General features: G+C 42.5%; 1 protein-coding gene across 1 annotated transcript in view; it reads left to right on the top strand.

The window, feature by feature from the left end:
* Window positions 1-13,632, top strand: part of LOC115143088 (SPRY domain-containing protein 3-like) — a 51,404-nt gene that overhangs the window by 33,912 nt on the left and 3,860 nt on the right. The window contains exons 8-10 of the mRNA XM_029683114.2: window positions 10,637-10,694; window positions 12,941-13,060; window positions 13,248-13,369. Coding sequence (XP_029538974.1) covers window positions 10,637-10,694; window positions 12,941-13,060; window positions 13,248-13,369 — 300 coding nt within the window. The remainder of the gene's footprint in view (window positions 1-10,636; window positions 10,695-12,940; window positions 13,061-13,247; window positions 13,370-13,632) is intronic.

Consider the following 13,632-nt stretch of genomic DNA (forward strand, 5'->3'; position numbering starts at 1 on the left):
TTACTCAATGCATGCATTGTTTATTTCACTATTTCCAACTGAATGACAACTTTCACGGTGTGACAGTTTTCTAACCATGGCTATTTAGCCGCTAGGTAGCTGGGCATTTTTGTCTGTTGAGGTGGTTACCACTGAGTTTCACCATAAAAAGCAAAGAATGCAGCAAGTGTTTGCGTCCTCTGGGTTAGAAAGATCAAGTTGATAATATCATAGAAAATTCTAAAGTTAATATCCTAAATTAATTAATTCGGTCCCTTTCCAACGGTGTGTCTCTCTTTGTAATTTTATTACAGCGTTTATCTCCATATTGTGGAAATATCATCTGCCAGGCCGTTAAGAGTGGGATTGTGTAATGACTGTCTGCTCAACACAGAGATACCTGAACTTGTTATGACATCAGAGATTTAATCAACATGGAATCTTCACATCCTGTTTAATGTAAATGAATGTCCTCCTACTTCAGATATGTCAGTTATTTGATCAGATAAGAGAACCTGGAAATAAGAGCCCTTAGATACTGCTGGATTCTTGTGGAACTTTTTTTCATCTGGAGCTCCCATTCTTGCAACATCATGAAGAGTTTCAAATAGGTCACAGTTGAAATAGCCCTCCCCATTTCAGAAAACGAAGGAGAGTAGGGCTGCTCAACAACAAATGTCAGGAATTCCATAATAGGGCTTACCCAGGAAAAACCACAAATGACTTACTCAGAGGAGAAACGTCAGGATATCTGTGCTTCATCAGAATATGGAACAAAGCCTGAGGTTAAGAAGTAAATCTCCTCAGCCTGTTTTTTTGAGTGCTCCAACTCCTGTTTGTCCTGAATTAGTCATTTTGGAAGTTTGTTTCATGTGTGTTGTAAGGATGTGTTGTACCCAGACAATGACAATGACTGTAAATCATCCATTGGGTGTTGCGGCAAAACCATCCTGATGTTACGTTTGGCCATCTCATCTACCTTTGATCAAGTCCACACCCTGAGAAATGCCAGAGCAATGTTCATGTGGACGAGGGCAAAAGAATAGAGCTCTGTGATTTCACTGATTCGTTTTCCTAGGAAATGTTTTCTGGCGCAGTTTGCTGTTCTGATGGGGGATCTTAAATCTATCAGTCTGACAGAGGTGGACGTCATCCCCGTTCAGAAACCATTTACATTTTAGTAATTTAGCAGACTTTCATTTCCAGGACAACTTGCAGTAGTACATTCGGAAAGTATTCAGACCCCTTGACTTTTTCCACATTTGGATACATTATAGCTTTATTCTAAAATTGTTTAAATAAATCAAAAATCCTCATCAATATACACACAAAACCCCATAATGACATAGTGAAAACAGATTTTTACACATTTTTGCAAATTTACTAAAAACAGAAATACCTTATTTAAATACAGTAAGTATTCAGACCCTTTGCTATGATACTCGAAATTGAGCTCGGAAGCATCCTGTTTCCATTGATCATCCTTGAGATGATTCTAGAACTTGATTGGAGAGTCCACCTGTGGTAAATTCAATTGATTGGACATGATTTGGAAAGGCACACACATGTCTATATAAGGTCCCACAGTTGACAGTGCATGTCAGAGCAAAACCAAGCCGAAGGAATTGTCCGTAGAGCGCCGAGACAGGATTGTGTCGAGACACAGATCTGGGGAAGGGTACTAAAACATTTCTGCAGCATTGAATGTTTGGAACCACCACGACTCTTCCTAGAGTTGGCCACTTGGCCAAACTGAGCAATCGGGGGAGAAGGGCCTTGGTCAGGGAGGTGGCCAAAGCTCTGACAGAGCTCTAGAGTTCCTCTGTGGAGATGGGAGAAACTTCCAGAAGGACAACCATCTCTGTATCACTCCACCAATCAGGCCACTCCTCAGTAAAAGGCACATGAAATTCCACTTGGAGTTTGCCAGAAGGCACCTAAAGGAGGTGTGATGGTGTGGGGATGCTTTGCTGGTGACATTGTCAGTGATTTATTTAGAATTCAATGCACACTTAACCAGCATGGCTACCACAGCATTCTGCAGCGATACGCCATCCCATCTGCTTTGCACTTAGTGGGACTATCATTTGATTTTCAACAGGACAATGACCCAACACACCTCCAGACTGTGTAGGGGCTATTTGATCGAGAAGGAGAGTGATGGAGTGCTGAATCAGATTACCTGGCCTCTACAATCACCCGACCTCAACCCAGTTGAGATGGTTTGGGATTAGTTGGACTGCAGAGTGAAGGAAAAGCATCCAACAAGTGCTCAGCATATGTGGGAACTCCTTCAAGACTGTTGGAAAAGTATTCCAGGTGAAGCTGGTTGAGAGAATGCCAAGAGTGTACAAAGCTGTCATCAAGGCAAATGGTGGCTACTTTGAAGAATCTAAAATATATTTTGTTTTGTTAAACAATTTTTTTGTTAACCACATGATTCCATATGTGTTATTTCATAGTTTTGATGTCTTCACTATTATTCTACAATTTAGAAAATAGTAAAAACAAATAAAAACCCTTGAATGTGTCACGCCCTGACCATAGAGAGCCCTTGGTGTTGTAGGTCAAGGTGTGACTAGGGGGGAGTTCTAGTTTTCCTATTTCTATGTAGGTGTACTTGTATGGTTCCCAATTAGAGGCAGCTGATTATCTTTGTCTCTAATTGGGGGTCATACTTAAGTTCTCCATTGTTCCCACCTGGGTTGTGGGATATTGTTTGTGCACTACGTAAGTCACGGTTTGGTGCATGTTTATGGTTTTTGTTTGAACGTTTCACTTCAATTAAAGATATGGAACTCAACATTGGTCTGACCTTTTCAACAACCGTGACAGAATGAGTAGGCGTGTCCAAACTTTGACTGGTACTGTATTTGTTATAAATTAGCCAACATTTCTAAAAACCTGTTTTTGCTTTGTCATTATGGAGTACTGTGTGTAGATTGAGGGGGGGAAAAAAACAATTGAATACGTTTTAGAATAAGGCTGTAACGTAAGAAAATGTGGAAGAATTGTACATTTTTGATATTGGTCCCCTGTAGTAATCAAACCCACAACCCTGGCGTTGCAAGCACCATTCTTTGTCAACTGAGTCATATGGGCCCACTTGTGGTAAAGGCAGATCATTGACAACTTTGCCTCTTTTTATTAGAGAATGACGGGATGGTGTGATCCGCATTCCTGTGTCACTCTCTCTGTCCCTCTGATTCTCTGTGAGAATTCTGTTGATTTGCACTTGCGCGAGGATAAGAGTGTCTGCTGATAAAAATATATATTTTTAATCCCTTGATCATAATCTCACTCAATCTTCTCTTCCTCCCATCTCTCCATTTCTCTCTTTTTCCCTCAACCTTCCATTGCCTCACCTGTCCATCTCCTGTCCGTCTCCACTATTTTACCCTCTCTTTATCAACTGTCCTCTCCCCCCTGTGTCTATCTTTCCATCTCTACCAGTAAAGCCCTTGGCACAAAAGCAGCTCTCTTCTCATTCTTCGCAATAAGAGTTAGCATTAGTCATTACCTAGTGGCTCCACAGTACGTCTTTGTTAGTGTGTGTTACAGTGAACAATACCAGCATAGAGGATAGGGCTGTTAGCTCCGGTGTCGCCATCCCCAGGTGAGGTTACCCACTGTGTTAAAGATTAGCATCTGAGTGTTTTGAGAAAGCTGTTTTATCAATGGATAGTGGTTTCTGTTAACGCTTATAAAAATAAAAAAAAGTGTTTTCAGAGTCGCAGTGACTCATCAAAGTGTTTTATGGCTGCAAATCCAGACCCTTTTAATGGCTATCTGTATCAAAATATATTGCAGAGATAGAGGTGGAGTAGAGTGGGATGGGGGAAGAACTAGAAAGAATGAAGTGCTTCAACCTAATCTAAATGTTCTTATCGGTCCTGTATGAGGAAATCCTTTGTATGGGCTGATGGACAGGGTGCACCCTGGGACTGGGAAAGACTGTGCCCCATTAAGTGTGACTCATCCTCAGATCTTATCAGAAACAACACTTAGCCTCTGTAGGGATTTCTGTTAAATCACCTGGGGGCTCAATGGAGCATTTGCAGGAAACTGAATCAATGAATCACACACACACTATTAATCAGTATCAGGAAGGTGTCATTAGACATACAGTACGCATACATCGTATGAGGGTCGTTCCACCTCAAAAAGCACAAGAAAGATTTCAACACCCAACATCTCAGATTGTTCTGAAATTGTTTCTGTAGTTAGTAACAGATATGATTAGCATTCTTGAAACATTTTGTTTACATTTTATTTTCTGAGAAATTAAGCTAATCAATGGCATCCAATGGCATCCATTTTAATATATTGGATACAGATAATTGTTAATCCCTGACCTTAGAGAGCTTTTTATGTCTATTTTGATTTGGCCAGGGTGTGATTTGGGTGGGCATTCTATGTTCATTTTTTATGTTTTGGCCGGGTATGGTTCTACATCAGGGACAGCTATCTATCGTTGTCTCTGATTGGGAACCGTACTTAGGTAGCCTTTTACCACCTGTGTTTTGTGGGTAGTTTTCTGTTTTGTGTCTGCACCAGACAGAACTGTTTTGTTTTTGTTCCATTTTGTTATTTTGTCTCAGTGTTCAGTTTAAATTATCATGAACACGTACCACACGGTGCTTTGGTCCACTCCTTCTTCATGCAAAGACGAGCATGACAATATTCAATAAATATAGTACCCAAGATCTGATTTGGACCAAACTTCTTCCTACCAATGAATAATACATAAGGAATCCCCCCCAACAATTCAAAATCCACCTACGGAATCCCCACACCCCATGCCAATCCCACCCCAACAAACAGTATATAATATCAGTTCTCTGTTTTGACAAGTAGTATGAAGCTGTGGTCTGGAGTATTGCTTCGCCATACTATGTCATCTATCCCCTATGAATCTAGAGACATTTTTTTCCCCAGCTCAGAGAAATTAGTTATTGACGTCACTTGCATTATTTACCATAAAGTAGTGTGAATGTACCAGGTTTTGACCACTAAATGCCACTGATCTTACTATACCGCCACACTCTTTTATCCATTTTGCTGGTCTCTTATGTTTATGAAGTAGATCACAACATTTCCTTTGCAACTTGGGCAGAAAACCAATAGATTTGTCTAATTATTGAAAGAACTTGTGGTCATCTTCACAATTCAAGCCAGTCCTCCATTCAAGCAAATCAGTTTGTCTTTCTTTTACGCTTTATCTGTGTCCAGGAAATGGCCCCTTGGGTGTGTTTAGTTTATTATAACAGAATACACCCCTGATCACATGCAAACACAGTTCACTTTCATAGCAGCCACATACAAACAGCACAATCCCTTTGCTTGTTGTAATTCCTTCTCGCATCTACGTGCTCTCCTTCTCTCTCACCTTTTCTCTTTGCTTGTGGGCTTCAGTGCAGAACACATCAACAAATAAACCTTTCCAAGCCAAACCTTCATATCATAACCGCTACACACAGCCTACATCGTTTTCATCATATCTTACATCATAGTCAACATAGCTAATAGAACTAACGGATTAGTAAACCCGCTACAATCATATAGTACAGTCTACAGTCATCGAGCACTTTAGAAGTTACACTGACGGGTCCTGGTGGCAATAAATTCATTAAACCAACAGCTGGATTTAAGATGGCGCCGAAGAGGATGGCTGATGTTTTACATGCTCCTAACCAACTGTGCTATTTTGTTAGTGTTTTTGCATCGTTATTTTGTTACTTATTTTGTACATAATGTTGCTGCTACCGTCTTTTATGACCGAAAATAACTTTTGGACATCTGAACAGTGATTACTCACCTCAAACTGGAAGAAGCTTTTTCCTTTAACGAGTCCGACGAGAAGGATATACTGCTTTCCCGGGAACAGGCCCAAATCCCCGTCATTTGCGTGAAGAAAAGACAGAAGAAAAAGTGGTGCAGGTCGGGCTGCCTTGTGAGAATCCGTAGGCGAACGTGGAAACTCCCACTGCCATCCGTTCTACTGGCTAACATGCAATCATTGGAAAATAAAATTGATGACCTACGATTGCGATTATCCTACCAGCGGGACATTAATAACTGTAATATCTTATGTTTCACCGAGTCATAGCTGACGAAGACACGGATAATATAGAGCTGGCGGGATTTTCCATGCATCGGCAGAACAGAGAAGAAGCATGAAGATGTCTGGTAAGACGAGGGGTGGGTGTGTGTGTCTATTTGTCAATAACAGCTGGGGCGCAATGTCTAATATTAAAGAAGTTTCGAGGTATTGCTCGCCTGAGATAGAGTACCTTATGATAAGCTGGAGACCAAGACTATCTACCATTATATTATTATATATTATTCATAGCCGTCTATTTACCACCCCAGACCAATGCTGGCACTAAGACCGCACTCAACCAACTCTAGGCCATAAGCAAACAAGAAAATGCTCATCCAGAAGCAGTGCTCCTAGTAGCTGGGGACTTTAATGTAGGCAAACTTAAATCAGTTTTACCTCATTTTTACCAGCATGTCACATGTGCAACCAGAGGAGAAAAAAAACTCTACACCACCTTTACTCAACACACAGAGATCCATACAAAGCTCTCCCTCGCCCTCCATTTGGCAAATCTGACCATAATTCTGTCCTCCTTACAAGCAAAAACTAAATCAGGAAGTACCCGTGACTCTTTCAATATGGAAGTAGTCAGATGACGCGGATGCTACGCTACAGGAGTGTTTTGCTAGCACAGACTGGAATATGTTCCAGGATTCATCCAATGGCATTGAGGTGTATAGCACCTCAGTCATCGGCTTCATCAATAAGTGCATCAACGACGTCCCCAACCAGAAGCCATGGATTACAGGCAACATCTGCATCGAGCTAAAGGCTAGAGCTGCCGCTTTCAAGGAGCGGGACACTAATCCGGATGCTTACAAGAAATCCCGCTATGACCTCAGACGAACCATCAAACAAGCAAAGCGTCAATACAGGATTACGATTGAATCCTACTACACCGGCTCTGACGCTCGTTTGATGTGGCAGGGCTTGAAAACTATTACAAACTTCAAAGGGAAACCCAGATGTGAGCTGCCCAGTGACGCGAGCCTACCAGATGAGCTAAATGCCTTATATGCTCGCTTCGAGGAAAGCAACACTGGTTCATGCACGAGAGCACCAGCTGTTCTGGATGACTGTGTGATAACGCTCTCGGAAACCGATGTGAGCAAGACCTCTAAACAGATTAACATTCACAAACGGATTACCAGGACGTGTACTCAAAGCATGGTGCGGACCAACTGGCAAGGGTCTTCACGGACATTTTCAACCTCTCCCTGACCGAGTCTGTAATGTGTACATGTTTCAAGCAGACCACCAAGCGAAGGTAAACTGCCTAAATGATTACCGCTGCATAGCACTCACATCGGTAGCCATGAAGTGCTTTGAAAGGCTGGTCATGGCTCACATCAATAGCTTCCTCCCGGGTACCCTAGAACCACTCAATTCATATACCGCCCCAACAGAGCCACAGATGACTCAATTGCACTCCACACTGCCCTTTCCCAACCGGACAAAAGGAACACCTATGTGAGAAGGGCCCTGGGACTAAACACCTCCCTCTGCAACTGGATTCTGGACTTCCTGACGGGCTGCCCCCAGGTGGTAATGGTAGGCAACAACACATCTGCCACGCTGATCCTCAACACTGGGGCCCCTCAAGGGTGTGTACTTAGTCCCCTCCTGTATTCACTGTTCACCCACGACTGCGTGGCCAAACACAACTCCAACACCATCGTTAAGTTTGCAGTGGTAGGCCTGATCACCGACAATGATGAGACAGCCTATAGGGAGGAGGTCAGAGAACTGGCAATGTGCTGCCAGGACAACAACCTCTCCCTCAATGAAAGGCACAGGAGAGCAGAGATGAGTGAAACAACTCACTTTACTCGACAGCAGAAGGTAAACAATTTACAAAGTGCAAAAAAGAACTGTGCCACAAAGCATGGGTGATAAACAGCACCCGGTACAAACCAGCCAGAACAACCCGACCTGAACAAATAACAATCACACACAAAGACATGGGGGAAATGGAGGGTTAAATACATGACCAGTAATTGGGAAATGAAAACCAGGTGTGTGGGAAAACGAGACAAAACAAATGGGAAATGACTAATGGATCAGCAATGGCTAGAAGACTGGTGACGTCGACCGCCGAACACCACCCGAACAAGGTGAGGCATCGACTTCGGCCGAAGTCGTGACAGTTTGATAGCCGTAGTCAGCTAGCAAACATAGCAGCCATCTCTGTTTGAGTAGGCTAAACTAGCTAGCTAGCTAATTAAGTAAAAGTGGAAAAAAATACTCTGAAATATAGCTAGCTCTCTCTTTTTTTCTCTCCCTCTCTCATGATTCTCCTTCATTTTGTAAGAAATGTAAACTCAGCAAAAAAAGAAATGTCCTCTCACTGTCTACTGCATTTATTTTCAGCAAACTTAACATGTGTAAATATTTCTATGACCATAACAAGATACAACAGCTGAGACATAAACTGAACAAGTTCCACATAAATGTGACTTACAGAAATGGAATAATGGTCCTTGAACAAAGGGGGGGTCAAAATCAAAAGTAACAGTCAGTATCTGGTGTGGCCGCCAGCTACATTAAGTACTGCAGTGCATCTCCTCCTCATGGACTGCACTAGATTTGCCAGTTCTTGCTGTGAGATGTTACCCCACTCTTCCACCAAGGCACCTGCAAGTTCCCGGACATTTCTGGGGGAATGGCCCTAGCCCTCACCATCTGATCCAACAGGTCCCAGACGTGCTCAATGGGATTGAGATCCGGGTTCTTCGCTGGCCATGGCAGAACACTGACATTCCTGTCTTGCAGGAAATCACGCATAGAACAAGCAGTATGGCTGGTGGCATTGTCATGCTGGAGAATCATGTCAGGATGAGCCTGCAGGAAGGGTACCACGTGAGGGAGGAGGATGTCTTCCCTGTAACGCACAGCTCAGTCCGATGATGCTGTGACACACCGCCCCAGACCATGACAGACCTTCCACCTCCAAATCGATCCCGCTCCAGAGTACATGCCTCGGTGTAACGCTCATTCCTTCGACAATAAATGCCAATCCGACCATCACCCCTGGTGAGACAAAACCGCGACTCATCAGTGAAGAGCACTTTTTGCCAGTCCAGTCTGGTCCAGCGACGGTGGGTTTATGCCCATAGGCGACGTTGTCGCCGGTGATGTCCGGTGAGGACCTGCCTTACAACAGGCCTACAACCCCTCAGTCCAGCCTCTCTCAGCCTATTGCGGACAGTCTGAGCACTGATGGAGGGATTGTGCGTTCCTTGTGTAATTCGGGCAGTTGTTGTTGCCATCCAGTACCTGTCCCGTAGGTGTGATGCTCAGATGTACCGATCCTGTGCAGGTGTTGTTACACGTGGTCTGCCACTGCGAGGATGATCAGCTGTCCGTCCTGCCTCCCTGTAGCGCTGTCTTAGTTGTCTCGCAGTACGGACATTGCAATTTATTGCCCTGGCCACATCTGCAGTCCTCATGCCTCCTTGCAGCATGCCTAAGGCACGTTCAGGAGCAGGGACCCTGGGCATCTTTCTTTTGGTGTTTTTCAGAGTCAGTAGAAAGTCCTCTTTAGTGTCCAAAGTTTTCACAACTGTGACCTTAATTGCCTGTAAGCTGTTAGTGTCTTAACGACCGTTCCACAGGTGCATGTTCATTAATTGTTTATGGTTCATTGAACAAGCATGGGAAACAGTGTTTAAACTATTTACAATGAACATCTGTGAAGTTATTTGTATTTTTACGAATTACCTTTGAAAGACAGGGTCATGGGTTATTTTTTTGCTGAGTTTAGTTGTTCAAAACTGTTCAACTATTGTCTTTATCTCTTTGAGTCAACTACCCACAACATTTTATGCACTGTAGTGCTAGCTACCTGTGTCTTATGCTTTCAGTACTATATTAATTCTCTGATCCTTTGATTGGGTAGACAAAATGTCAGTTCAAGAGCTCTGATTTGTATTGAAGTCAATGCATCCAGAGGAGGACGGAAACAAGCTGTCCTCCGGCTATACCATGGTGCTACCCTACAGAGTGCTGTTGAGGCTACTATAGACCTTCATTGCAAAACAGTGTTTTAATCAGTTATTTGGTGACGTGAATATATTTAGTATAGTTTTATCAAAACATAGCTTTTTTTAATGTTTCACTATTTTTATTTTTTATGAAATTCTTCAAATTTCAAATTCTGGAAAGTCTTCCCCTTCCTTCTCTGAGGAGCCTCCACTGGTTGTTGGGCTGGGTTTGGCATGGGTGTATGGAGGGTCCATGGGTGGCTTTTTAAAATTTTTCCAGGGTTCCTCTTGTTTTACTCATTGGTAGGAAAAAGTTTGGTCCACATCGGCTCTTGGGTACGATATTTATTTAATATTATCTGAATCCTATCAATTAAAATGCCCATTTTGGGTGCAATCAATTAGCTTAATTTCCCAGAGATAAATGAATGCTAGTCTTACCATCTCGGATTGTTCTGAAATTGTTTCTGTAGTTAGAAATAGTTGAGTGCCATGGCTTGCTGAAATGACGATTCATGAGTAAAATGAGACCTCCTTGACTTTGTATTGACGTGTTATATTAATTTCACAGAATTATCCCAAAAACAGACACCCTGGCTGGAGCAGGGGTTCCATAGCCTATCATGCAGGTGAGTGTCCTGAGTCATGTAGCGTCTGTTTGTCTGTCCTTCTGCAAGTGTTCCTGCATGGTGGCTTGGTTGGTTGTTTGTTTGAATGCGTCTGTCTCTGTACCTGCTTGCCATACACTAAACATGTGACTACTGTAGTTTAGCATGATTCTAATTATTGGTCAGACAGACTCCTGCCTTGAGACATGTGCACATAAGTCAAACTGTCATACAAATATCCCATAAACCAAATTGTGACACAAATCTCCCATTGATGTCAATGTATGTCGTCTCTAAAGCTATCTTATCCTGGTTTATCTCAAGTTAGAATTCGGCCCACAGTGTCATAGTAGGATGAAAGCGTTCAGTTCATAGGGAGGAAGCAGTCAACCTCATACTGTATAGAACAGAATGTATCCTTCCCAAACTGTATGAAAGGCCTGTGTGGTGTATCCCTTGGCTAACCTATAGAGGGAGGCGGAAAGACAAAGAGAAGTGGTCAAACTCAAAATATATCCTACAGTACATAGTGCACTACTTTTGACCTATGAAGGGAATAAGGTGCCATGTGTGGCTCAGCCAGAGACTGAGAGAGAAGCTGAGAGAGGAGTTGTTCAGCATGTATGGTAGGATACCCCGATCAGTGTGTTTCTCTTATGATAAGCTTGTGTGTTTATCACTGCTTCTCTGCCAAAGTGGTGATTAGGTGAAACCCCACCTAGTGATCTCTTCATGTTTCATGTGTTCCTTGTCATTGTTTCCATGGGGATACGCCCTTTCTCTTCCTATAATCCACCCTAAGGATGAGACAAATTCCCCCTGACCTCTGGTTGATAGTCATCCATTCCACTGGCCAGGGAGGTTGAGATGAGGACAAGTGGAGTTTAAGTACATGTTTTGAGGCCAGGCACACCACCCTAATAAGTTATTTTTTTCTCTTAATCATATCACAATCAACTTTTACCAGTTGATTGTACACACATATAATACTTTTTTGTATTAAAATGGTTCTGAAATATTGTATAAAATATGCAAATAAGGTCATATCTCATTAATAATGCACATACTGTATTTGCATATACCACAAATACATGTTTCTCGACACTGGATGAAGTCAGCCTTAAATATTTGGGTATAAATGTGGTTAAGAAACTCCATGACCGGACTTACTCAAAGATTATGGATAAATACTTTTAAAATCTTTATCTGTAAAATACTTTTTTGGCACATTTTACAAGAACAATTGCTCTATGATCTTTGGAGAACAACATATCAACAATTCCCTTTGAATAATTATGGAGAATATATCTATTGTCAATGTGTAAATGCTTCTGAAGTTTTTGTTGGCATGTGGGAAGAGTGGTTTTCGGGAAACGGCAGTTAAAGACAAGTACACTGAATTTAGCCTACCAATCATCAAACATCTGTTTTGACCCAAAACCATCTTTTCAAAGTAAGTTACTAAATATAGTCCAGTTTGTAACATTCTCTATGAAATGGGCTTTACAATTATGTGTGAAATTATGGATGTGTTATACTGATTATACAAAATATTAAAAACACCAACTCTTTCAATGACACAGACTGACCAGGTGAATCCAGTTGAAAGCTATGATCCCTTATTGATTTCACTTGTGAAATCCATTTCAATCAGAAATTGAGATAATTAAAGAAGGATTTTTAAGCCTTGAGACATGGATTGTGTATATGTGTCATTCAGGGTCAATAGGCAAGACAAAATATTTAACGGGGTATGGTGGTAGGTGTCAGGCATACCGGTTTGTGTCAAGAACTGCAACGCTGCTGGGTTTTTCACACTTAACAGTTTCTCATGTGTATCAAGAATGGTCCAAGATCCAAAGGACATCCAGCCAACTTGACACAACTGTGGGAAGCATTGGAGTCAACATGGGCCGACATCCCTGTGGAACGCTTTCGACACCTTGTAGAGTCCATGCCCCAACCAACGAATTGAGGCTGTTCTGAGGGCAAAAGGGGTTCCTAACGTTTGGTATACTCAGTGTATGTCCATTTAAAAGCGGTTAAAATTCATGAACACAGGAGTCTCACTCATTTTCAAGTTCTGGGTTGGACTCACTTCCTTGTCAATGCAGGTGATTCATAGAAATAGGACTTTTCTTTTTGCCCTGAACTGACTGAATTTGCATGGAAATGCAGAATGACGGCTCACTCACACACATGCTCTCTCATTCACATACACACGCTCACCCTTGCTCATAGATCTCTCACTCCTTCCTCTCTCTCAGATGATGGGAAGCTTTTCCAGGGTAGTGGTGTGGGAGACGCCTTTGGCCCTCGCTGTTTTGAAGGGGACGTCATGGGCTGTGGCATCATGTTCCCGCGGGACTACATCCTGGACAGTGGAGGTGAGTTGAACAGTAGGCTGCTGCCATCTTATACCGTAAAAACTCCACACTCACATTTGCTGCTTTCTTTTATTCTCCAAAGACATTGTTTGTTTCATGGCTGTCTGTCTCCTAAGTTATGTCTCCTCATCTCCATGTCTATCAATCTGTCTGTGTCTGTCTGATCATATCGGTGTGGTTCCCTCAGATGACAGTGACGACGGGGACTTGGAGGTCTGGCCCAAGCAGCGGCGTGTCCAGAACGAACTCTACATGAACGATGAAGACGAGGAGGAGGATGGGGAAGAGCAGGAGGGGAGTAAAGTCATGGTGAGAGACGTATATTTTGTCTACATTAGCAAACCTTCAAACAGGGCCAGGTCATTAGCTCAGCGGGAAGCAGGGGAGAGGAGTTATGACAAATTAGTTATGGGGTTTTAATGTGATACTTGGTTTGATATTGGAGTTGTCAAACAGTAGGCACTGAAGTGGAAATTGGCGATTTGTGTTGCATTCCTCAATTGATTCAAATGAAATGTAGCCCAACCCTGGTGTGAATATTAACTCACTGTCGCCCCCTTGTGTTGTGCCAG

Source organism: Oncorhynchus nerka, linkage group LG15 (genome assembly GCF_034236695.1).
Source record: "Oncorhynchus nerka isolate Pitt River linkage group LG15, Oner_Uvic_2.0, whole genome shotgun sequence".
Lineage (NCBI taxonomy): Eukaryota > Metazoa > Chordata > Actinopteri > Salmoniformes > Salmonidae > Oncorhynchus > Oncorhynchus nerka.